Source organism: Ischnura elegans, chromosome 1 (genome assembly GCF_921293095.1).
Source record: "Ischnura elegans chromosome 1, ioIscEleg1.1, whole genome shotgun sequence".
Classification (NCBI taxonomy): Eukaryota; Metazoa; Arthropoda; class Insecta; order Odonata; family Coenagrionidae; genus Ischnura; species Ischnura elegans.
Genome location: NC_060246.1, coordinates 48,841,233 through 48,868,687, shown reverse-complemented (window position 1 = coordinate 48,868,687; position 27,455 = coordinate 48,841,233). Strand labels below are relative to the sequence as shown.

General features: G+C 39.8%; 1 protein-coding gene across 1 annotated transcript in view; it reads right to left on the bottom strand.

The window, feature by feature from the left end:
• Nucleotides 1-12,767: 12,767 nt before the first annotated feature.
• Nucleotides 12,768-27,455, bottom strand: part of LOC124170039 (LIM homeobox transcription factor 1-alpha-like) — a gene marked incomplete at its 5' end in the record, with an annotated part of 67,233 nt that continues 52,545 nt past the window's right edge. Inside the window, 3 exons of the mRNA XM_046549047.1 lie at nucleotides 12,768-13,582; nucleotides 23,347-23,775; nucleotides 27,138-27,264. Coding sequence (XP_046405003.1) covers nucleotides 13,404-13,582; nucleotides 23,347-23,775; nucleotides 27,138-27,264 — 735 coding nt within the window. The remainder of the gene's footprint in view (nucleotides 13,583-23,346; nucleotides 23,776-27,137; nucleotides 27,265-27,455) is intronic.

Genomic DNA, 27,455 nt, shown 5'->3' with positions numbered 1-27,455 from the left:
CCGAAACATTTGCGAGTGGTAGCAAAACTTATAAGTTACTCCATAGACAATTATATCACAAAAACTGTTTCATCAATCGTTAGATATTTTATTGTGAGGTTCTTTGTTTGGAAACTTCTTCACTTACCAATGACGTTTTTTAGTGTTGTAATAGTTCCACAAAACATTCATGCTTGTTGCAGAAGGAAATTATAAAAAATAAAGATAGAACTCGCTTCTCTAATTAAAAATGTCGAAGAACAACGTGGCACATACATAGAAGAAATAATTTTACTATTTTCATTTTTGCTGTAGTTGCATCTGGAGGCAGAAAACGTAATATCATGCAGTAATGACTTTAGAAAATCGAATATGTGTGTAAAATTTGCGTAATCATTTAGTCTTTTTTGGTGGATTGGATGAAGTAAAATGCTCTATTATCTCTCATGCTGTAGTACCAGAGTCAGCGGTGGAAGAAGCCAGGGTTGCTATGTCGTTGCTGAGTTTTAGGTATTGAGAGGAGAAAAAATGCTCCACTTCGGAAACAATCGTCATTTCTACATCCTTCACAAACTGGTTGAATTCCTCTTTGAGAACGGACTTTGATGAAGCCTACGAAATTTAAGGCCAACCATAAATTTAGGTGGTGATTTTTTGAATTCTTAAACCACAAAATAAATAGAATTTACCGCAATAATACGGAGATTTATAATGCCCATTTTAATTTAATAGTGATCAGTGCTGATTTTTGAATTATAATTCGTGGCATTCTCCTAACGAAGACTTCAGTTCCGATTGAACGGAATTGATGGCTGCCACTTTCTCTTTGCCCCATTCAATAGCTTTTAATCATTGAATATCTGGAAAAATATCACTATGATATCAAAATTATCCATACCGACGCACCAACCAAATATTTTCTTCCTGCAGAATATCATAAGTAAGGAGAAATCCGGCTATTTTGATGCTAGTGGCGAATTTAGGGAGGGAGGGATATTCTTCCTCAACTGTTATCACCACTCTCGTTGACTCGATGAGCTTACTGAATTCCTTTTCGTGAACGGAAAGGAAAATTAGGAAATACTTGTGGATGGACTACAATGAAGGCTGTTTTGCGGCAGTTAGACAAAGATGTTGTTTAGAAATGAGGAAAATTTTGTTATTGCGGGAGCTGGCTGGCACGGTTTCATAATTTGAATTTCCTTGAGGTATTCAGAGGAAAGGCTAAAGTAAAATATTTCAAGATAACTTCATTAATCACATCACTCAATAAAACTTACTTTTTCACTAAAAAGAGTCAGCTCATATATAAAAACTTTCCTTATCTTTCATGATACCTCTTTTCACTTTCACAAGATGGTTGGGTCCCGCAATGGTTCGCTAACAGAAAAGGGCGATTTTTGGCTGTTTATAATGTTTGGGTGGTTAGAAAAGCCTGGATGATGGAAAAAGAGTGGTTTGTGTGTACGAGGGAAATGGTGGATGCAGTCTACTATTTAAAATCCCTTGGGATCAGGTGTACTAATTATGCTAAAAGAACTTTTTATTCTTTTGTATAAACAAGTCTTGCTTACAGCCAAATATTGTTGAATAACAAAATGATTTCTTTCCACCGAAGGATATTTTTTTCGCAATCATTAGCGTACTTCAAAAGAGTCAGTTAGGAAAATATCTTCTTCTTGAGCTTCGCACAGTGATATTTTCGACATCGACTTTTAATAGGCGAATTATGTATCACCATTTGGACATATTATCACTGCTGTGTCCGAATTCATACGCACACAACAGTGGCATCTGACACAACATTGAAAACATGCTTAGAAGATGATTGACAACTCATCCTTCGGTATCGAAAACATCACCTGGCACGTAATTCGAGTAAATTTTTGCATTCAATTCACCGGAAAAATCTTAAATCATTTACCTCCTCCTCCGTAGATTCCTCGGAGCGTATCACCACTTTCACTTCCTTGTACGTTGGATCCCTCAACGGGTGGCCAGGTTGAGCAGAAGTAGGGGACCTTGTTTGGATGGTTAGAAAAAAGCCGAATGAGGGAGTGAGGATGAAGGAGGTTTGTGTATGTGCGGGAGATAGAGGGAAGCTAAAGGTGGAAATGGGTGGCGAGTGGTAACTTTTTGAGGGAGGTGGCGGCGAGGGGAGCGGTGTAGGAGGCGTGGCGCCCGCGATTCCACCTTTGCTTAGGAGGGCGGAAAGAGCGAGCCAAGGAGAGGGGTGGGACACACATACACACGCGGGTCATCCCTTTTGCCATCCCCAAACTACCACCCATCCCACCCCCCACCTCTACAACCCTGCAACCCCGCCCCCTAACCTGTCCTGCTCTGCTTCTCTCTCGCGTACCTTCCTCGACATCAGCACTACCCGCCACTTCCCTTTCCACTCTCTATCTCTATCCCGCCCAACCCCCTCCCCACCCGAAAGCCCCCTTCCCACTCCTCCTGCAGCTACAGCACAGCAGAAAGGGAGACAGAATCCTCTCCCCTGTACGCCCTAGCCCAGTGAAACGCCCTACCATCTTCGCCTTCCTCTAATTCCCGAGCCCCTGCCGGCTCCACCGCCGCCGTCTCCCTTTTGCTTGGCACGGATGAGTCGTGAGTGTGTCTGTATGTGTGTGTATATGCAGAGAGAGAGAGAGAGCGCGGAGTTTACGGTTCGCCTGCTTCGTTCCTCTTTTGTTTACCCCGTTCTACCTTCAGCCAAGGGCCCGTGGTTACGACCCGTTGCTTTTCGCGAATCTGTGAGGAGTAAAGGGAGCGTGTAAAGGAATAGGTGGAGGGTGTAGGCACATGGGGGATGGGGAATTCGTGGGAGCGTGGAAAGAATGGCTGAGTTGCAGGTTGGAATGGATGGCTTTTGGGGATGGTTGGCGTGCGGGGAGCAAGGTGGCGGCTGTTTCATGGAGGAGGCAAAGAGGGAGTTTGTTGGGTGACTAAGGAATTTTTCTAAGCGAGCCCGTTGATTTCCAGCGGTGAAAGGGAGTTCGTGGAAATTTTTAGGGGTCCAGACGTTAGAGATGAAAGTTTTGGCTACGCAAACAACAACTGGCTTGTATTGAAAGCATGCGTGTCGTAAAATTTCTGATAAAATGATAGCAGTCATTTAATAGGGCATCGCTACGGTTATACGGATGAGTTACCACGAATGCTATTTGTTTCGTATTGTATGTGGCATTCCTTGGTTGTGAAAAGGAGAATATGTTGCTCATTTAAATCAGATTTAATCACCATTGTGATTGAATATTTTACGGATAGAGAATAAAGGAGCTGGGCTGACTGAAAGAGCAATTTGAGGAATTAGGGGCCGATGACATGTTATTTAAAAATGCTTTAAATTACTTTTATTCTTAGCGTTGGTGATTTATTTGAGATATTTCATTGTGTCCTCTCTCTATTGTGTTCTACTTTGGTTTTCTATTCCACAAATAATCAATAGGAATGTGGAACATATTTTTTAAGCTGTTTATTTTTGTAATAATATACAAGAGGGTGAAGGTAATTAGAACGAATAGGTTTTCGGGATTATATTTGATACGACAAACCTTACCATTGTAAGTTGTGTGCTATTCAGTGAACTCATTTACTTGGAAATGATAGCGTGATCAAAATAATTTATCAACAGTTTTCCTACACTTACATTGGCATGTAATAATATACCTAATCGCAGTAGGTATATGTATTAACAATGTGGTTAGTATGAGTCCTAAGTGTATTTCCTGCTAAGTCTCCTCGGTCTAGTCTAAATCTCATCTCCTAAATATTTCCAATTTTAATATTATTTTGATATTTATATTAGATAGAATATCCAATCTTGCATCCCCCCCTCTCCGAATTCGATGAATAGATTGCTAGCCAGAAGAAAGAAGAATTTATCATTATCCTTTATTTGGACAAGTTATGCAAGTGAAAACTTGAGATCGTTTCACGGGTAAATATTTAGAATGAATTGAGAGATTAATAAATGGCTAACATAACTGAGCATCTTTTTTGTTTTAGGAAAATATCTCCATTTTTATCGCAAATTATTTTTTTTCGTGACCCGCGTGCATTCAAGCAAATGATCAAAGCTGAGCAGTTACTATTGATGTGGCCAAACGAATATGAAACAAAAAAGAGTATCGGTAGTTTTATTAAGCATTCCACTTTCTTTAGTTCAATGTGCTTTAAATTCCCTAATACTTTGTTTGTTGAACGAGTTGTCATTGATTATCATATAATGACCCAATAAGTCAACCAGATCATAAGAGTTCAATGTACATAGCTATAAATACGGGGATAACTTTGAACTATATTCTAAGCTCTTCTAATATAACTCATAGCATTTTCAGAAGGTATCGGGCTTTGCTTGACGTCAGGAATTTCTAGAGCTAATGATTTGCAGCAAGCAATGCTGCCGTTTTGATCAACGAATAGGTTTCAATAGAAACATTTTAATAAACATTTTGCCGATATCCAATTAATAATATGTTGAAGCCGAATGAAGAAATTAAAATAAATTTTTATGTGTCCTCCTGTATTCCTTGTTACTTTTCGTATCGTAGTCTTATAGTTAATTTGCCCAATCATTTATATAATATAAATTTTTTTTAAATGCGTCACAATAAATGAGTAATTGTACCAAGTAATCTTAATTTATTTCATATGATTTAGATATTTATGTACAGAAGCAACAGTTATTTCATGCTTTCGTGATTTTTATGTATGTCACTATTTTTATTGCAGAGTGATCGTGTGCGGTAACGAGTGATGTTTTTGGTATTGCTTTAGCGGAGTGGTGTAAAATAGTTTTATGAGGCCTCAGATAGTATTTAACTTATCAAATTAAAAAAATATCTAACGCGATTGGTTGTTTTCTTCAGCTCAAACTTTGTGTGTTTGCGTCCATATTGTTTTTATATATTTATTTGACCTGATGTTTCCGTTTTCCTTTGTCAGATTTCATGGACAGGTATTAAATATTGTATTCTCTTCATCAAGGATTCAAACCAAAAGCTATGGAATTCTCCTTTGTATTTATTTCTTTTTATCTCTCTTTATTCACCCATTTTCGTTCTCTTCTTCAATGACTTGAACTGAAAATCAAGGTCGTTTCAACACTGAAACAATGTTAAATACTCACACTATTCACTAGTTTAAAATGGATGGAAATGCGAAACTTCCGCAAATGCAGCCCAGTAATGTCACGTTTGACTGTACGGCATTGTATTAAACGTTCGATTTCCTCGCCTCCACTTCATGTTTAGGTTTTTTGAAGCATACTAATACCATGATCAGCTGCAAAGGTCGCAGTCTAAATTGTATTTTACTCGTGAGTAAAATGAGAAGTAGGGTTTAAGTATCAATTCAAGACAGTTTGACTTTTAAATATTATTGCTGCAGTCAGGTATACTATACTCAGTACATGACGGTAAAAACATGTTTTTGTTGCACAAAAAGTGCACTGAAGGATTTTGTAGAGTGTCTGAAAAATATTTAAGGAATGCAGCAACGTGTATGTCATAATGTCGTCGTGATTCCATCAAGTTAACTCGCCGATGACGGCTGGTTCAAACGATACTAAATGTGAAGAGTCCTGTTCAAAAACAGCTTTCCGTTCTCTTTCTTTTGATATTCTGTCTTTACTTTTCACTCTTTATCTGTGGAATCTTTCGTATCCTTCTTCGCGACCGCCGAAGTATTTAGACGTGGAGAGAAAAACTCCCGAGAGCCGCACCTCAAACGCTTTCCTCCCCACCCCCGCGCCTTTCGCCGCGATTCTCCGCATCTTTCGCGACCCCACCACGCCGCACCCCTCGTCGCGAAACGCCCAGCTTCCTCTCTCCCTCCCGGAAGTTCTACAACATTAGAACAGCGCGTGAGACGCCCCTCATGCGATCTCGAGTGTCGAAAAAGCATAAGAAATCGTTTCCAGTGTCTTCACGCTTCCTCCTCGCATCCCGTAGCAGTCATTCCTCCCCACACATATCCTTGTTTTCAGATCTCCTCCCAAGCACCCACGCTCCCCTTATATCCGTCTTGTTCTGTGAAGTGTCCTTATAACTCAGCCGTCATGCGCGGAAGCCTTTTGAAGTTATTTGCTTGCTGCCTGTTTTTTTTTCCTATGAAGCTCGTTCAAACGCCAATTTCCCTTCCATTAAAGTTCTTATATTTAAACAATCACGATGATTCTAGTCTTATTATATTTTTCTGTTTCCGAAATATTTGTGAAATTACCAATCACCATACAAGTTTTCATGAAATTTCACCCTTGAGAATTCATATTAATAATATTAAGAATCTCATCGGCTGTTAAATTATGCATCAAGTTGTTACTCCTTGTGAAGTAAAAGTTTATTAAGGGTATGCAATAAACATACATTACATTGTATGTCTAACGTTCGATTATTTTTTATTGATGTGATTTTTTCGATTTTGTTTTAATATGCTGGATTACTTATGGTTTGTTTGAAAATGGGAATTTTTTGATGTGAAGAAGGGAGGGTTAATATTTAGATTTTCGGAAATGGAAAAGATAGGCTGACACTACAACACTTGAAATGTTTTAAAGTTTATAACCAATTTTAGCCACGTTAACTTATATATTTAATAAATAGAGATACTAAGGTGATGTATAAGAAAAAATACTACTTTGAACAGAATGTTAAGTTTGAGACACTTAAGAGTGACGGCAAAAAATGGGAGTTGTCAACATAAAACCTGCCTTTACTGTAATAAAAGTTCTTCGATGTATTATTTAGTATATGTGGCTAAAGTTAATCATTAGTAAGACAGCAAATATGTTAATAATACGGGAAATATGTAGTACCCATACTTTTGGTGGAGAAATATTATAATATTTTTTCATGGGTCTTATCATACGTATATGAGTTATGGATAGCGCTATAATATTTTATTGCACCATCATTAATCCCAGAAATTTTACAAGCGCATTCAGGCAACTCTCAGAATATGAGCTAAAGAAAGCTACAAGTAGTTAATTTTATCAATATTTACATCAGTAACGGAGATAGAAAATGCTTCTTTTAACTCCAATGTAATGTACTTCTTTACCCGCCTATGCCAACATCAAGTATCTTGATAGACTTGACGCAATATGGCTGAAAGCTCTTTCTTTTTGTCAGACGTTGAATACGGCTGGATACGCGAACACTCGTGTGATAAGTTCTTGCGCCGTGAACTTGAATCTGCGACGGTTTCTCTCCCGCGACATCCGTACTTTCTCACTTCATCGTCGCTATTTTCTCCCTGCCTTCCATCGCGACCTTTAAATCCAGAGCGGCATTAGAATCTTGTTCCTCTCCCTCACCCTTCCATTTCAACGCAGAGGAAACAACCTTTCCTTGTAAGTGTATTTGCTCCCTTCACACCCCTGTCTTTCTCTGCCGCCTGTCGCCCATTCATCCGGGTCCCTCCGATACACATCCGTTCCTTTCTCGCATTCCCCTATCTTCTCCTTCTTCCCTCTTTCCTTATACGTCCTCCTCGCTACCCCTGAGACGTGTTCCGGGTTTCACCCTGGCCTTTTCTTGCAACGCATCGAGGTTTTCCCTCGCGGAAGGGAAGAATTCCGGGAAGTTGATTGCTGTGTGGTGTTATCAACGTGTTTTGAGCGAGGAGAAGTCGACTGTCTGGTTATTAACTCGAGGGCGTTTAGCAAGAGTGGAAGATGACGACGGCAGCGGGAAGTGTTCCACGTGGAATAAATACGCGTACAAAGACGCACCGCACGTGTGGAAATGACTTTTTGAGCCGATGTTAACCCTACTGATCGATATTTTTGCGAATTGTGAAGAAACGATTTTTTAAAGATCCCTTCGTGGTGCTTCTTTTCTGCTGCTAATGGCTAAACAAGGATATTCATGAATGTTTTATGTCGTAAAATTGTTGATTCCTTTCGAATAATTATGTGGTGACCGATAAATTATGGAGAATATTAGGTTCTTATAATGAGAGTTATTTAAGTTTAAACTGCGTTCCCATTGAATCGAGTGGACGAGTAATTTGACACTTTCATTAGATGGAAATGTAACTTACCTTTGTTAGCTAGCACATTTATGTTGTTGAAATGTTGAGTAATTGCGCTAATAATATCATGTATATATTTTATCACAAGATTTTGTCATAATAATTTTCTTTTGAGTAGTAAGTATTAGTTTGTTTAACTTTACTTGAAACGGCTGGAATTTTGATGTAGTTTACTTTACATAATTTTTTAAATATAGATATCGATTTCGGGGATAGCGCTGGTTAAAAATGTAATATAGCACTATGGTTCATTTGTGGATTACACTTCATAGACACGCAAGGGCTTCTTGAAAAGTTTCTGAGACTATTGAGATCAAGATAAGATTACATGTAGTCTACAACTTTATTTACCGTGCATTTATTCACGTTGTGAATTCCAGCCATCCGGACCCTCAAAATAAAGACGAGATTACTGTGGCGTAAAGGAAATTGCGAAGCGCTCGGTAGATTTACGTAGTTTTTTATGCTGGGGAAACGCCTATCCCGCATTCCCCATCCTTCTTCAGTGCTCAATTCCTTCAAGACGAAGCAGAGGTTTCGGCTGATATAGGAAGGATGTGAGGGAAGAAGAAGAACCCTTGGACCGGGGATATAAAAAAGGGAGGACGTAAAGGATGGCGGGATCGAGGGAAGGGGATGCGGGGTGAGGGTGCTTGGGAGGGTGGAATGGGGCCAGGGGGAGGGGTCGAGGAAGACGCTGCCTCGCGGAAGGGGCGGGGTGGGAGGAGGGGCTGATTTTGCGAAGACGCAGCAGGAAACAACCTTCGATCCCACCCCACGCACCATCTTTTTTTTCCGCCTCTCGCCTTGCCTTTGCCTCCGCACTCCCTCCTTACATTTTCCTCCTCCTCCTCCCGGGCCCCGCCGCAACTCTCCCTGCAGACGCAAGATTCTCTCCTCCGACTGGCTGTGCCCAAGCCTTCACTCTTTCCTCCTTCCTCTCCACATCCGTACTCCCTTAATCTTCGTTCTTCCCTGTATTTTTTCTCCTCTTCCCTCACTGTTGTCTCTTTGACTCATCATTCCCTTTGTACTTTCTTTCCCTACGTCCGACATTTTCTTCGTATGGATTACCTCATCTTATTTCTTCCAACCATATTTATGCTTTTATCTCATGTTCCTCATGTTGTTGCTCATAATCCTCCTGTTCCTCATATCTCATGTTGCTCATAATCCTCTTGTTCTCTTTCTTAAGCTTCATTAAAAGTTTTTTATTCAAATATGTATGCTACGAAGATGCCTATCTCATGACTTCAGCATTTAATAAAGTAGTGCCTAAAAAGTAGGAAGTGTAAATATTAAAAGTAGATCTTGATGAATGCTTTTATATTTATTCAAGGCAAATAAAATAATTCATTGCCATTTAATTTTTATCTTTTTGATCAATATAAGGTAAATTTATCTCGAATGGTTATGAATACGTCAACTTTTGCCTTTACTTGACCTCAAATGAGATAAATACTATTATCCTCTTTACACTTAAGCTTAATTTATGTGAAGTGAATGAATGAATTTAGTGTTATTTTCTAAGCCCTTTCACAATGTTTTATTCTTATTGGGAAGGAATAATCAATTATAGTATTACGTAAATGAAAAACATTTATGAAAAAAAATTTAAGTCATGGGAATATATTGTTGAATCGGTAAATGTCGGAGTACATAGATTTTGTTCCTGAGAATGGAGCTTAATATGTTCCTACAGCGTCTTTATAAATGTGATCTCGATTATAGCGGGGATACTGCTGGAATTAATCGTGTGCTGTTAGTTTGGAAATAAGTGTTATAGCAGTCATACATGCCATAGCTTTCATTCGCTCAAATTCTCTCATAATTTTTTTGCTTAAGTTGGAATCTTGCGGGGCTGGCAGGTTTTGTGCAGTTGTTTATCTTTCAAAAACCATTTCAAATTATTTATCGTTGAAATCGCGCCTGAAAGTGACTATAATAAAAGTTGAAGAAAGATTTGACGCTTTCCCGGTGAATAGTTGCGTGATGAGTTCTCGGGATCGCCACCGGGTCAGGAATTGCATTACTGCCGACGCGACACTTCGATGTCCGATTCGGCCGACTTGGCCAAGTTGAGCATCGACACGTCAGCAGTAATGCAGTTCCTAACCCGGCGGCGATCCCGAGAACCCTTCGTGCAGTATAATAAAGTTTGTCCGTGATTATTCTGAATAATTCGTTTTCCTCAGTTTCACTTTTGGCAGGTCTTCCACCATTTTTATACCCTTCATCTTTCATCCTCCGAGGCTCGCCCTTCGTACTTTCTTAAAAAAAAAACCTCCTCGCCCGATTGGTTCTTTCACACCCCCTACCCCCTTCCCTTTGGAAAATTCCTCGCCCATTTTCTTCCTGACGGGCTTATATAGCCTCCTTTCCAACTCCACGGCCTTCTTTGCCCTCAAAAACCTTTCCTTTTTCTTTCCACACTACCCTGTCCCCAGCGAACCTCCCTCTCAAGCATGCCCCCTCCACTCCCTCTTCCCCAACGTATCTTCTCCCTTCTGTTTTTTCTTCTTCCTCCCCCATTCACCGCTGTTTAACTCCCCCTCTTTCATCTCAGAAACTCCGCGCACCCCTACAGTTCCTTCGATCCACCAGAGCGAGGTCTCTTCGCGTCATCTTCTTCATTTTTTATACGATATACGCTGCTACTTTTTTATACAGCTTTATTTATCTCTCCACTTCCTAACCCGGAAATACGACATAAGGAGCTCACGTAGTTTACACCTTAACATGAGGGTCTCTCTAATCTAAGTAAGAATGAGGATAGTAACAGGGCAAGTAATGACCAACAGAAATTTCATAGGCACCTAAAAATTTCTATCAGTAAACGGAGATAATGTTATGAGTACAAAGTCGGTGAAAAGAGCAATTCTTTTCTCATTGAATATGATTGTAACCTGTATTTATTTTTTTTCGCTGAACACTATCAATAGGAAAGCATTTTCGCTGTAATAATTGTAATATTTTCATACATAATAATAAATGATTACAAGGAGTTAATTTTATCAAATTATTCATGCTTTAGGCTGTTAAATTCATAACCAGCAATGCAACACGATAAAAAGTTTAATTTTTTTACCTCACATGAAAATATGACAAATTGCACCTTTTCTCTCTCGGGAACATTTAAAAATGGACAAATCAGGGATTTAAAAATAAACACTATCCTTTGTCTACATGAACATGGAGATGTAAATTCATACGGAATTGCCCATTTTATCCCCCAAAAACCTGTCACCGTTTTAATTTGGTGGCTAATTCTAATCAGAAAAATTCAATTTTTTTTTAAATTCGAGGAAAATTAATTTTAAATAATTAAAATATCCAAATCGCAATGGTTATCGTAAACTTTATCGTTATTTCTGATAGTGTCTTTACCAATTGTTTCTTACTTTAGGGAAATTATACCCATGGATATTAATAGATCGCTGTATTCTTTTCATCCATTTCACCCTTTACTTACATCCTTTCGCATTCCACGACGCGCTCGCCTTGAGCTGCATGTGAGTTTCTTGCTCTTCTTCAAACATTTCTACCGTGTAGCAACACGCCAGCGTGTCTTCCGCCGCCGCTTCCCGCCATCTTCCCTTGATCCAACCCACCGATCCTATCCCCTCGCCCTCCCGTCGACCCTCTTCTTTGTCGGCCTTCGGAGCGAAATACGGCAGGCGGGGTTTGGAAAGCGCCGTTGTTCAAGGGGCAGCGGAGGGAGGAGAGTCTGTCTCTAAGTGGAAGCATTTTGGGGGAGGGGGTAGCGGAGAGGGGGTTTTGCCGGAGATGCGTTTGGTTGGTCGCTAGGGTGGCGGAAGGGGGGAGTGAAGGGCCTTGAGCGCTACGGGGTGAGAGTGAAGGAGGGGGCAGGAGTTCGTAGCGACAGGGGTCGGGGGTGGGATAGAATAGGAATCATGAGGAAGCTTGATACTTGTGTCTCCGCTCGAGAGAAAAAAGAGGGAGGCAGCATTAGGGTGAGTGATAAAGGAAATGATAGAATGAGGAAGGAAATGGCTTGGACGGGAATGAAGTTAAGGCATTTCGAAGGAGCGCTCTGGATAAAAGAAATATTTGAACTGAGAATGACTCGTAAAATTATTTTCCGTATAAAGTTGGACTCTTGATTTTGTGATATGAATACTATTTGTATTTTTGCTTACTTATTTTTCACCTTCAAAGTTGACCTTGTAACAGTGGATACCATTTTAGGGTACGTTCTCGAGGTCATGCAAAAATTAATTTCATTGATAGTTTATCATCGTAAAAATTTAGTTTTCTTTTTTATTTTATAAAAAGAACTAAAGTTGATCTTCTCATATGAAAGAGGACAATTTATAATGCTTTTGTCAATGGTATTTGAAGGTAAATTTTTCTCTTCTCCACCTAAGATCCAGCTTAAAATCTTTTAAGGCGATTCAAATATTTTTCAAGCTAAAATTTTCTTCGCCATCTTATCTTAGTTTATGCAGGATTTCATATAAAGACACTGTTTTTAACAAAGGTTTTGAACTTTTCTGATTACTGTGATATTGCTTCCGAATGATAAGTAAATTATTTTAAAGGAAATATTCAATTTATTATGTAAAATATCAGTTTAATGTAACTTTGTTATAAGTGAAGATCGATCACCCATTTTTATTTCCGATTCTATGGGTCCATTGCATGATTAAAAACGCAGGAAGCTAGAGTACAAATTGATGTTAATATTTAACTGAATATTATCATTGAATGAATTCTACTGGCCATAGTAACAAAGAACTTTTTATTTGCCATATCCTCCTACACTTAAATGAAGAGAAGAGTACCAGTCATTCTAATCATGTATAAAATCTGTCAGTGAATGGGAGCCACTTATTTTAAAATGAAAGAGTATAAAATGTGCTCCGAAACACGTGATTGAGGACTTTTTTGCGCCTTTATAAAAACAGTTTTTTAACTGGCTTTAAACCAGTTCTTTTCATTTCGTTCCTTCAACCAAAGTCATTTGAGACCAACACGCTTTCTGTCTTGCTCAAAACAAGAGGCGCATTAATCATTTTCTTAAAGATGACTTGTCAACTTCTCCATTTTCTTAAAGCATTAATTTATTTAACAGCATAGCAATAATGTAATTGTCTAATATAAAATTATAGTATTTCAAAAAGTCATAATTCGGTTCGTTTCAATAGGTAACACATGGTAAAGCAGGATTACATTTTGTCACTTCTAATATTTGTTCCCACACGGCATCCGCGCAGTTCTTGAGGGCTCACTGCAGTCCCACTGTTCCGTTCCACTCCGTCTCTTCCCGATGACATATGACGGACGGTAAATCACCGTTGGCTTTCACCCACTCCCTGCATCTCTTCCACTTAGCTTGTTAATATGTTCATTCGGTCGCATCACTGGTCGGCCATGGCGCCTTCTTCTCCGCAGAAGTACGAGGTCTGCATGGAGTAAAGTCGGTCGATTGGGTTCAGCGAAGGTGGCTGATGGACGAACACGTGGTTTGGTGGATCAAGGGGTGACGCCGAGTAGGGGAAGCCGATGAATGCGGTGTCCATCTTGTCTCCATGGCCACCTTCCGTTTCATTTCAAGGAGAAAAGAGAAAGATGGTAAAAATAATGCCCTGCCACAATGGAGGGAATATAGTGACAGGATATTAACTAGGAACAAACAAGTTTAGTCATTAATTTTCTATAGCCATAATACAGTATGAAAGCATATGTAGTGACATTATTTTATTAAATGATGTTGGAGATAGATCAAACCAGTGTGTATGTCATTTTTACATGGACATCTCTTATTTAAAGCTAAGATCATCGACGCGACGCTCGCGTGTTGAATCATCCACCCCGTTATAATATCCTAGTGGTTATACTGCACACAACTCAATTTTATGTACTGGTTGCATATAGCCACGGGAAAGATTCTCTTTAGCACTATTGGTTTATGGTGGGTAATACATATATGTAAATGAGTTTTCTGCTGTTTTTTAGTTTATTTGTAATTAAAAAAAAATTATTCTTATTTTATGCAAAAATATAAATTTTAATGCTTGATCAATTGAAACCATCTATCCATGAACATACGTGATGAAAACTTGATTGCGGTAACAATACGGAAAAACTGCTATTTTATTAGTTCTACAGTTTTATATTTTTGCATTCACATTTTGAAAATTTTTATTTTTCTATCATATATTTATATTCGACTTAGGTGAAATGTTCGGCATTAGGATATGAGAAGTAAAGAGTTAATTCGTCTACTCACATTTTGAGGATAATAGTATTCATTGGTAGCAATATCTCTTACATTAGAACTTCCTCCGAAAATATGTGCTGATAGCAGCTTCGGCACTCTGTCTTTGGAAATTGTGCGTGATTACAAAATCAAAGAGAAGTTAAATCTATAAATATTTAAATTTATTCATCGAAGTGATGCAATGATTGCAGGATTTTTCCCTTTTTTCGGTTCATTTTCATGTTGAGAGTTGAAAACTAACGAGAAAGTGAAAAGAACTCTAATATTTTTACACTTATACCACATCCCGTGTGCACTTGCAGGTTTTTGGAAAATTATTCAAGAAGTAATCGGCATTTCCATAAAATTTACAGCTACGGACATTTCAAGACGATTTATTCTCATCTCTTTCCGTCGCCCTGGTCTCTCCTCAAAGACTTCTTGGCGATTAAAAGAAAATAAAAAACACACCCTCTTGAGAGGCCGAGAGATGAGGAGAGAGGAAGAAAAAATAATCTTCTGAAACATCGGCACGTTTGAAGGAATTTTCATTTTGCAATATCCGCTTTCTCCTTAGAGAATGAAGCAGAAGCGGCGGTTTTTTTTTTTGATTCGAGGGGGTTATAAGGAACAAGGACCTAAGAGGGGGGGGGGGGGGCTGGAGGGGCGACAAACGAGTAGAGATATGAGAAGCGCACCAGGAAATGTGATGGCCGGAGGGGAATAGTTTGGGGAAGGGGGGGGGGGGTTTCGTAGGGACCTTTTAACAGCCTTTCATCCCGATTGAGATATTTGAATCCGGGCAACCGTTCCCTTCCCCCATTTTTTCTCCCTTGAAATCTCCTCCGGTTCCGAGAAATTGTAGAAATCACAGCCACTCGTGGAAGGAAAAGGAGGGATTGAATATCATCAAACGGAGACTTTCAATGCGAATGAGAGAAGTGGGTGGGTTTTGGCTCTGGGGTATCGCGAGCGAGGGGTGAGGTGCATATACATAAAGAGAACGGGAGATGAAGGATAGATCGCTATTTTTTTCAGCGCCGCTGCTTTTAACTTAAATGATGCCGAGAACTCTTCAAAAAACGTGCCCTCATCCGCCCTCCTCCTTCCACGGATCTCTCATTTCATTTTTTTTCCCTCCCTCGCTCATCCACTTCCACCATTCCCAAACGAGTCGATGTACGAACGGAACCGGGGCTATGATATCCGTCCCATCAGCGCTCTTTGAAACGTCTCATCTCTTCCCGTTTCCTATTACATCGTTTCCAAGGAAGTTTTCGGAGGGATTGCTATTCTAAGGACCGGAGAAAAATAAACTCCTCCCAATTTATTATTTTTTTTCATCTCTTTCCCATCGTCTTCGCCCTTCTCTTGCGAAAAACGCCTCCTAGTGAGCGGCCCAATCGCACCGCCTATTATCCAACTTCTTTCCTCCCCACCTCTCCCCTTCTCTCCAACCCTGCTCATTGCTTCTTCTCCGCGAATTAAAAAGACGGAGACCTAAGGCCGCCTCTTTACGGCGTCTAGCCGAGGTATTCCCGTGTCCTTATACTCCTCATCAGCCCCCAGTGCTCATTCTTTCGTCGTCTTATGGAATCTTCTGGCGTTAGGGTCTTCTCCAAGATCCCATCTCCCTCCATGCCATGCCCAAGGATCGTACGGTCGTTCTCTTCTCTACTTATTCTCTTTGGCTCCTCCCCAGCGCTCAGCTTCGACGCCATAAAAAAAGAACGGAGACAAGGGGCGTGCACTAGACCCTCTTCCCTGACGTCAAGGGTAGAGGGGTAGAGTAGCCATGGCGCTCCCCTCATCGTCTTCTTTCTGATGGTCATTTGTCTCACTTTTGTCGACCCATTTATTCTGCCATCGGGGCCGGCGGCGGCCGTGAGTGGCGTCTTTGAAGACGTACCAAGGGATCGAGGCGCCCCTCCTGTGACTGATGCCAGGATGGATTAAAGTGGGCGGACTCGGGCGTTCCACGTTCTTCGTTCCGCCTCTTTTCCTCATTTTAAAAGATCATCGTCTCCCTTCATCTCGAGCTCTGACGTCGGCGAGCTTGGTTTATTTTTCTGAGGACGCCTTCGGCAAAAGTACTTACCATGACTCCTAAATCATTGGCAACCACCCCTGACCCAATTACAAACTCGAACCCTCATATTCGTGAAATGGGTTTGGCCTCACTTACGGCGCAGACTGATATTTTCATCCCTAAAACTGGTTAGAGCCATAATTATTTGACCTTCAGTAGTTAGTAACAATTACTTCACTAGGTATGTGTGAACCACTATTTTTTATCTATAATTCAACATTTCTCGTAAAATTAATAATATGTTACCGTAGGACTTCAGTACTATCTCAAGAAACGTTTTACCGGAGAACTGTTCTTTTTGATTATTTAGTAACTACCATGAAAAGCCAATGTTTATGCCACGCTTTGTTAGTATGTATCAGCATTATTGATTCTCATAACAAATATATGAGGCGTAATCTTTTATTGAAGAATTAACCTGATACTTTTTCATTCTAGGAGATGGAATAAAATTGTAACTGTGAGAATCAGTTGGAAATGACGCTACCAATGGCTTGAAAAAAAAGAACGTGAGAACATGGCGCAGCTGGTTTTTTTAATTGGAGCTGGTTTTATTCTAAGCAGCTAGTTTGAAATTTTTATAAAAATTCTCAATTAGACGTTTGATTTTGGAATATGATTTAGTGACACAATTCTTAAATTTGGAACATGCCCGCTAGCTTTACATTCAATATAAAATAAAATGTGTTTCGATAATGTGGAATTTTTTACTTGTAGTTTCTATGTGATTCAACCAATGTTTGAAATTTGTATTTCCCTAATTTAGAAGATAAAGCCTTATAAAACATTGAACAAATTTTTGTGATTCCCTCATCGTGAAATGGAGAGAAATTTGAAAGGACACGGAGGGTTGTAGTATGCAATCAACATCAACCATTGTGAAATGGCTTGCGACGCATTTTTTTCAGTTATATCTTTCAAATGACGTTCATTCCGCAGAAACTGGACGCCTGAGGTCAAATCGTTTGCGCACAATGTCTTTCGCTACTATAACTCAAAAATTTTAGTCTCGGGGATGGCACGCCAATACCAGCTCAACATTCTTTTTCGAGTAAAATTCCACGAGCGTAAATCCCATCCTTCCTCGTTCGCACTCTTTTATTGCAACCTCCCGGCCATATTCATCTCCGACCTTTTTAGCGTTGTCAGGAGGGGGAGGGATGGACGGATAGTGACAGTGTGAGCATCTCAAATAGCGACTTGATGGTGAACTGAAGTCCGAGGAGTCGGGGGAGTCGCCTAGGAAATTGCGAAGCGGGGGCGAGATTGTTGGGATTTCAGAAATGGCGGTGGGCGGCGGAAGGGGAAAGGCCTTTGGGGCAAAAGTGCGTTGGGTCGGGTGGTGATCGTCTTCTCCTCATTCCGACTTTACGGGGACCGAATCGCTCGCTCGTTCTAAAATAATGACGGATAAAGTCAGGGCGGGACTTTTATTTCAGCTTCGTCCTCCGAGCGCGTAGTCGACCGCTTTTAACGGGCAAATGCCTTCAGGGATAATGGAGGAGCCTCGATAGGAGACGTGTGAGGGGAGGGAGTGGAGGCCGTGTAGAGGGAGGGAGGCGGAGGGATTTTGGTATCCGCTGCACGTACGGAGAGACGTAAGCAGCGAAGGGGAGGAGAAGGAGAGACTCAGAGATGAGGAAAATGGGGGAGGGTGGGTTTGTTTGTTGTATGTTTCATCTTTTCCGTTAGATGAGGGGAGCGGTGCTTACGGAGGCTTTAGGATGGTAATAAATAAAGAATAAAGGCAGGAAGTGACCGGAAAAGCCTGAAGATTCAGGTGGAAAAGACATTGGAGTATGAAAAAGGGAGAGCGAGCAAAGTGGTACCAATTGTGTGATGTGTACCCACTGTATATCGGGGTAGATTATGTGCAAAAACTGAGGATGATTTGCAATTCACATAAAGTCAATAATTTACCTTCTATTGAACGAGATGATGTAACAAAATTAGGGCATGCTGGTTCAGCGCAGACTCAGAAATAATGTGTAGTAAAATTCTGTTTTATAATAAAATGACAAATGGAATGAAACAATCATTCGTGAGCACAGGTAAATCCCTTATAAGTAATATCGGCGAAAAAAAGGTAGAACGCTGAACTTTAACCATTTGTCTGAAATTCTGCCAAAGCTCCATAGGGTCGTGTCATACGTAGTTTTAATCATTGTTTATTTGACTACAACAAAGTATCATCAAACATTGTTTATACGTAAACATTTATATCCCCACCCCCCTGCACCAATCCACGCTACCAAAATGTCGATTTTCGTTTTTATGGTATACTATATATGGAAAGAGGAACAATAGAAAAATTTCCTTACATGATAAGTTTGGAAATATTATTCTCATAGAGCATACGTAAATTCGATATTCATTTACTTTTCTACACCTCGGAAATTGAAATAGACCTTTCAACTATTAAAAAAGTCAAATAATCGGTAAAATTTAATTTTATAAAGCTGTTTGTAAAGCGAAGATGCCGTTCTCTCCATAAAAACTAAAATAAAATGTACAGATAATGGCGGAGGGTGGGTTTGTTTGTTGTATGTTTCATCTTTTCCGTTAGATGAGGGGAGCGGTGCTTACGGAGACTTTAGGATGGACTTAGATTAAATATTTTGCCCGTGACTAGATGTAGAAGACGACAGTTTCGCAGTTCTTATTGCTTTTCGCGCGTTCTTCTTCACTTTTTCGACTGTAGAAGCTAATTGTTTACGTATGCTTCTTTGCGGCGGTATTGTTAATAGCCCACGTCTCATACACTGTAAATACCGAAAATGAAGTTAATATGGTTTTATAAGTTTTGTGACTAAGCGGTTCCTTTGACATTCATGCCATAAGTTGATCGCAAAAGAACGCGAGTTGACAATAAGTTGTGTTCAAAGTACTTGTGTTATCTTTTCAATATAAAAAAATATCATTGATTGATTAGTTCCGCAACTAAAGATACGTATTATAAATTTTGCCATTATTTAGCCCTTTCTTCTTACATCTCGCCGCTACATTTTAGTGGTTAATCATCGCTTTTTTAAAATTATTATGCATTAAATACCAATCAGAAGGGTTTATTATTCTCGTTAAATTCATATATATCTGGATGTTCATTAATTTTTTTCGCGGTAACCCTGTTTTAGGAATATGCGAGTGTTTTACTTTTGAAATAGAAGTGAATCGTGATGCGCGGGTAAACACTATCAGTGGAAGGGAGGAGAAGGGGAAAGAGGAGGGAGGAGAGACTGTGCTGGAGAGATACCAGAGCAGGATAAAGAGAGAGAAGGCATGGTAAGGGGGGGGGGTAAGAAGGAAGGCAGCGGATCGGGAGGTCGGCGGTGGAGGAGGAGGGCCGTGGTGTGTCTCGCATGGAGAAGATGGATGTGTTTCTCTGGATCCGAGGCGAGGGTGTTACGGGCCAATGGGGGGAGTGGGGAGGTGGGCTGACTGTGCAGGAGGGCGACGTAGTCGACTCATGTAGGTGAGAAACAGCGAGGTGGGAGGGGGGGATCGAATGGGGTGGGAGGGGGGCACCATGAAACAAGCGTTCTTCCGTGGGTGGGAACGTCCCCCTCCCCCTCGGGTCGTTTGTTATTTGGCAGGAATGGGGGCAGAGGGAAGGAAAAGGATGGATGCGAGGGGGTAGCGATGGGGATGTGTGAAGAGCGTGCTCTGTCGGCAAACGGGGGGGGGGATGGGGTAGAAGAGGGAGGTACATGTTGTCGCCGCGTATCCTATGTGTGCTCTGAAGGGAGAGCAGCGGCTTTTAGTCCTTGGCAATGGTGATGGATCAAAGTCGCCGGGGCGGACCCTCTCCTCCTCTCTCGGATATGGTGCGCGGGAATCCCGACGCTCTGAACCGCTTTTTTTCCTCTCACTCCCCCGTGTCGTCCCCCCCCCCCTCGATATTTTTTATCCCCAATCGACGCGCGTCTACATGCTGCATATGTGCGCTTCGGGGGAGCAGGGGGTAATTCCCCCACCCTATGCTGCCGATTGGCATACGATACATATTGCGACACATAAATACATATAGAGGTTGAAACACGAGCACACGTGTATCTATTTGTCATGCCTTGTGTCCATTTCACCTCATCCTTAATACTTTGGGGTTGGGTGGTTGAATGTATGGACTCAGGGCAGTATAATTATTTATTTGTATGTGTCGCTTAAAGTTCGCATCGGTAAAAGCATTCTGAGCGACGATTAGCTAAAAAGGCTTGTTCTAGGGGAGAGGGGAGGAATTCTGAAAGATCATGAAAAATCTTCAGTGTCTGGAAAGAAGTTTCCATTGTACAGCATATTTGCATCCAAGTCAAATAAATCAGTGCTAAAGACGTGGATGGTACTTAAGGTAATGTCCTCGCCTGCCAAACCGAAAGTCACAGGTGGGAGCCCTGGCTAGGTAGGTTACTCCTATTCAGAGCACGAGTGTTTGTGATCGTCCATTGTCATTTTTAGAAAAACACTCAATATATCAAGCCTTATTGTCAAGCTTTCGTGGTGACGGAGGAATGAAATAAAAATTTAGCATCTTAAACGCCTTCCTACTTTTATATCGCTTATTACGGGTCTGATCTGAACCTGAAATTCGAAACTTTTATTATCAATGTCTACAAATGTAATTTTTCTGCAGTATTTCCCTTTAACAGGGCATAATGTTGTCTATGGCAATACTATTTCTGTATCGTTTTAATATTTTGAACAATTTTGTTATCAAAGTGTTTTCGTACAATTTCATTTTACCTCAATGTATTTACTCTCTGAAGTTGGGAACAGACAGTGAAACACGCTCTGTTAATCTGTAATGTAATAATCAATCGGAAAAGTATAATATTTCTATACTTCAACTATAAGGTAACACTTCAGTAAAAATGAGACGAATATACAAAATTCGTACCAATGAAATTTATATTTTTCGATAGAAATATATCATTGATCAAAGCGGTCTTGTCGTGAACCATAGATATTGAGAACAATATATTATAATCATATATAATATAATAACATATATATAATTCAAAAAATATTACATTGATCCTTAATTTTCGTTTTTTTAAGTACCAGAAGTTGCTCTCCATTTGTTCTCAGCAAAAAAGTCGAATAAAAGTTGGGTGCTGAAAATATAACTGCAACTTGAGCCAGCCTCTATTGGCAGTGACTTTGACGGAATGTTATCTTGTTTCTTGTATGCATTTGAAACATCTCATCAGACAGAAAATGTCTCATTTAAACTCTATTGGTCAAAGTAATCTGGGAAACTTAGTTTATTTTTAGTGTTATTGGGAAATTTAGTTTAAGAACAGTTTGATTTTGCGGATGCTTTTGTCTGACCATTGTCACCTTTGTTTGGATATTCTTAGCTTTGTCGTGAAATTCAATGTCTGAAGAGATTCCTTTTTTTGTTGTAACCTCATCAAGCGCTCCGTTGCATGATATTATTACTGAGTGTCACGGAATTGACCGTAAACGTAAGGAATCTGAGCGCAAACTTTATAAATTAATTATTACCTACTTGGAATAATTTCCATCACAAATCATTCGCTGCAATATGTTCCAATAATTTGCATCAACCACTGCTTTGGATGAGTCGAAATTTATTTTCACAGGCGTTCTAGCAACCGAAGCTAATGGAATGGAGAGAGTTAGCTAGTGATGCAGAACCGTGAAATCTCAGCCAAACTTTTTAACTTAATAATTTTTAAAAAACTTTTTAACATATAATAAGCCGAGTTATGATGCGATAAGAGTTGGAGAAGTACAATAATGTAATGAATAACGGAAGATGATTGATGAATTATCTCTCTTACTGTGACATTACTTTATAAAAAATTTCATTTCCACACGATTTATCAGTTTTTTTAAATTTTTTTCCCGGTGATTACGTTCGTTAGCCGATGATGACACACTTGCTGAAAGTCGAAAATCGCTCTTTCCATCTTATATATCACTGCTCTAATCACTTTCTTTCGGTTTTAACCTTCGAGTAAGGAAAGAGGATATGTATATGGCCTCTGGCATACCGTAAAAGTTAGAGCAGCTGTGAGACAATTCTTTCGGTTCTCTGTCCTTTTTACCCTCACTGTCCTTACTGTTCTTTTCGTAGCCGAGGAAACCAAGGATTCGCTTATTTCATCGAAATCTCTTTTTGACTTTGATTAGCGTCTGATTTTCATTTAATGTGGGCCTTTTATTTCCATTGAGTTAAGAATCTTGTTCAGGTAGTTCCATAAAAATAAAAAAAATATATTCAGTGCTTTTTCATTAACCAGCATTCAAATCATCGATGTCATACTTTAGTCATGTGGTTTCAATTTTGGCCTTGACTACCGGTTAATATGCAACAGTCCGAGCGCTCTTTTTACTGTGCAACGTCATCGTAAGGATATGAAAGAGAAAATGTTTTTGCTCCGCAAGTGACCAAGATTACCCACTTATCACCAACATTCAATTTTTTGCATGGGGAGAAAATTTATTCTATCGGTAGCATTATTTCATTGCAGATGTGACTAGTTTATTACGAGTACAAATGGTGCTATTATAAAATTTACCTTCAAGGTAGAATCGTTAATTTTTGTAAATTTTAACGATTAGATATATGTCAGTTGAGCATTGTGTTTTTATTTGAAAGTGTTTTTAGATTTAACTTGACTACCGGTTTCCGTAATTATATCCGCATTACTCCGAAGTCTACCTACCTAAGCCTATGGTCTTCAAGACGAATATTTAAGTCATATTTATTATGTGGCCATTTAATAAGTACTTATGGCGTGATCGCTACTTATATAGACATATTAATATTAATTTTTTATGTATTGGGAAATTGCCATCTATGACACATTCACTCTGTTAACTGCCAATATGACACACTCTATAGAAATTTCAATTTTTAAATAGGTAGTTATTGCAGACGTAGAGAAAGGACACCTTTGGAATTGCGCTCAAGTGCGATCCTGATGACGTCCCGAGAATGTTCTCTGGGACTTGCCTGGCGTGACATCATGGCGTGGTGCACACCTACCTGTGTCGAATTCCTGCGAGGATGGCGTGGAGGCGGCCGTGGTGGGGGGCGTGGGCTTGAAGAAGAGCGGTGGCCCCCCCTCGCCCTCCATCTCTTCCTTGAGGGGCAGGAAGTGGTGGTGATGGTGGTTGGGGTGAAGGTGCGGGTGGATGTGCAGCGCGTGGTGGTGCGCCAGCGGGTGCGGGGGCAGCGCCATGCCCCCGGGCGGCGGCGGGATTTGCGGGGGCTGCTGTGGAGGCCCACCTCCGCCCCCCTGTGGACCTCCCCGGCCATCCACGCCCACCACCGCCTCCCGCAGCTCAAAGGCAACCGAGTCGGCCCGCCCTGGGCCACCGGCCACCACCACAGACCCCGCCGTCAAGATGCTGCCGCTGCCGCCGCCCTCCGTGTCGCTGCTGTCGTTGTTGAGGAACGATGAGGCCGGCGGACCTTTGGGTTAAGTATGAAGAGAGATATTAAGGTGGTGAAAGTAACTAAAGGGGAAAGACACTTTGAACCCATTGTTTAGGATAGTCATTACTAGGAGTATTAAGGCACCGAAAACGAGACTAATGTCAAATCGCTATTTGCTTCGTGACTACAAAAATGTTGTGGATGATTCTTTATCATTTTGGTCCATCTTTAGGATTGAAGTAATGGCAGCTGTACGGAAGTAGCCGTTAATTGACTATCCAGTTTGTCGAAATGGCTGGATTTTAAATGCAAAACTATTTTGTTTATAGAGGTGACCGACAGCTTCGGTCATTTGTACCAAAGGGTAGGGTAGCAAAAAAAAAGGGTGGTGAGAAATACGGCGTCTGCAGTAGCTTCCTGTAAACAAAAGGCACCAAGGGTTACGTCCTATCCGACGGACGGAGTGCTGCACCTAAAATACCTTCCACACCACTCACCCACCCACCAGCATGGATAGGACAATCTCTGATAACTTGCTGTTGCCACTACGATTTGAACTCGTGAGGTTTAAGGCCAACACTCTGGCCACCCCATCAACCCACAAAACTATATTTATTGCTAGTAATCTATCATTGGAGGTCGATATACACGCAAGATTTTGCCCATCACTCAGCCTGTTCCCTCCCTCATATTGAGTATCCTTCTTGAGCTCAATGTGAGGCCTAATACTTTTCCTTTCGCCCTTAATTCCAGCTCTTTTTCTCCTTCACCTACGCATGCTCAACATCCTTCTTTCCATCAAGTCTTACAGTATCCTATGCCTGTAAAATATTTGCAACATCCGTATCTACTCCATCTTAACGGCTAGAACAGTTTCATTAAAATGATTTGTCTCAATTGAAATGTATCTATAATTCATGGATAAATAATAAATTGAGTAAGTGCAATAAATTCTAAATAAAGCGGCATAGTACTAATTTATTAAGTTTCCACTGGCCCTTTCCATTGCTGTCGCTAGATGTTTTTGGCAGTCCAGTGGCACTTCGGAGGATACCTGTTTTGTCTAATTGCTGCGGATCCATATTATCTCTAGTATTCCCACCGCCTTCAACGACGGTTTCACTTTGTCATAGGGGTTTTTGCTTACGATGATCACTCCACAGATATTCTTACAGTATTACGGGAATCTATTATGGGAATACTTCTTTTATCGAGGTGGAAGTTCGGCCATCGAACTCAAAGTAATGGGATAAACGTATACTTCATAAGGAATCGGCTGACATCGTGTGGCCAAAAGAATGATATTGGCCGAAATATTTGTATTTTAAGTGCGATATATGTCCAAAGTGCCAGTGCGATAAATGTTATGGTATCGTTATGTGTATTTCATTGGACTTAATTTTAATGCTAGAACGTCATATTTTACTTTTATGGACTCACGTTGTGAACACGCGCTGAGTAACTTGCCAATCAAGTCATTGCATTAATGTGGCGGTTGGTGGATCGTAAACATTTTAATGTTGTTCCCATTGAAGTATTTTGTTTGAAACCGTTAAATACTTTTGATTTGTGGATCTAAATTTTCGCTTAAAATTTTTCCTCGCAAGAAAATATTTCAGGAGTTTTCGAAGGTAAAGTTTTTAAATGCATGATTAAATTCAGTAATTATCTGAGGAAAAGTTCCCTAGGAAAAACAAAACAAATGAACCATTGGATTTTATTTTGTGCTCCACAGATATGATCCACCACTTAAGGAAGGCTCTATAGTCCTGATATTAATGAAAAAAATCTCATGGCAGTATGAGGTGTCCCAAGCATTGATTTCTGCTCTTGAAGTTTATACTCCATGGCCGGGCATTGTCCTTTACTTTGGTTAATGGATAATAAAATTCACGATTGTGGTGGGTTCTGATGGCCATATTAAGGTTCCAAGCCGACGGTTTCCACATTTTGAAATTGCAAAGAAGGACGAGAGGAGTTTCATAGCGCGGAAGGATTAGGGTCTGCGTTGTTTGCTGGGGTGGCTACTTTTTTCTGCGATCAGGGGGAGAAGGTGCACACATTGACCTATGCTTGCTGCCGTAAGGCGTCAAAGTGAAAGACCCTGGGCAATGGAGAGCCATATCGGGCGAGACAATGTCGATTGCGGTAATATTTCCCGCAGAACCAGTCATTACGAAACGGAATGCCAACTTTTTTTTTCCCATTTGTCGGGATTTGACTTGGTTCTCTCTAAACATTCTGCGCTTTATAAATTAAGCTCTTAATTATTTAAAAAATATAAATACCTATTTTATTTTCATCTTCTATGTTATATTTTATAGTGTTCCGTGATAGGTACTTTACTTTACAGACTTTATGTGACAACTAGTTACTTGTTTCAACCAATAAAGCGGGTCGGATTTTATACTGCGGGTATCGAAGTACCTCAGGATTGCATTTAAGATTTTATTAATCACACGCTTTTACTGAATTTGCTCAATAAATTTGTCGTACTACACTCTTGATCGCTGGCATAACATTGCCATCCGCTAAATTAGTTCCGTAAAGTTACAAAGCATCTACCCGCATTAACCTACTTTAACACTGTTTCCACACATTCACATACAAGAAGTACATTTTAAGTGCTACTGAAATTTTTTTATCCGATTAGTTATAATTTTTATAAAAATACTCAGCGCTGTTTAAGCCAAAATAATGAGCTAATTTCTCTGATTTATAATTTTCATTTTAACGATTCACGTTAAACTTTACTTTTTAACTTCTAAATTTCGATCCTGATAGTAAACATTCATAGAATATTTTTAAAATTAAAATTGGTAAATTTTAACTTCTCCTTACAACTTCAATATTTTTGGTGTTCATACTAAATTATTTTTTCAACAAATAACTTTTGATCGTCAATATCACTTTTAATTATCTAAATTAGGCAGCTCATTGACTCATGATTACACCCAATTGAAAAAGACACTTCGCTTTTGACATTTCAAATGGAATATTAATTTACTTAAAGTAGATGCGCAGTTGATTTTATTGCAGATCAGGACTTTTCGTGGTATTTTTGAATAAACATATCATATTTTACAATCTTCTTTGATGATTCCAATAAAATAACAATAGGATGTAATGGGTAGCGTGATCGATCTTACATCATATTCTAGATTTTTGAGTGGTATTTTTGTATAAAAGTGTGAATAGGTATGATTTTTTCCTTCAAAAAGAAAAAGCTATCCGATAAGAATGAAAAATAACTTGATGAAGACCTTGTAATTTTAAGGCCCAATTGTGTAAATACGATGCAGCCACCGTCTATATCATATTTTCCATATTTGTACATATGTTATTTTTTTCATTTTTCCATATAAGGCTAAGAATTAAACATCGAAATGGTTACTCACTGTTTTCTTCTTCCTTCATTTTATTTTTCAGACTCTTATCGTCATTATCGCTCTCTTTAGACTTCCCATCTTGCCTCGCCTTCTTCTGGATCTTCTTCATTTTTGCCCTCTGGTTCTGGAACCACACCTTTAAAAGGGAATAACAAGCGTTTTTATCTATTTTCATTAATAAAGAGACGAGAAGTATTTTTTAATGACAAACAGATAAGTATATCAATGAATTCATTCATTCATCTAATGCAGTGGAACTTGGTTTTAACGTCATCAAAGGGACCAGAAGATTTTTAAAGTTATATCCGAGTTACGTTATAAAAAAGC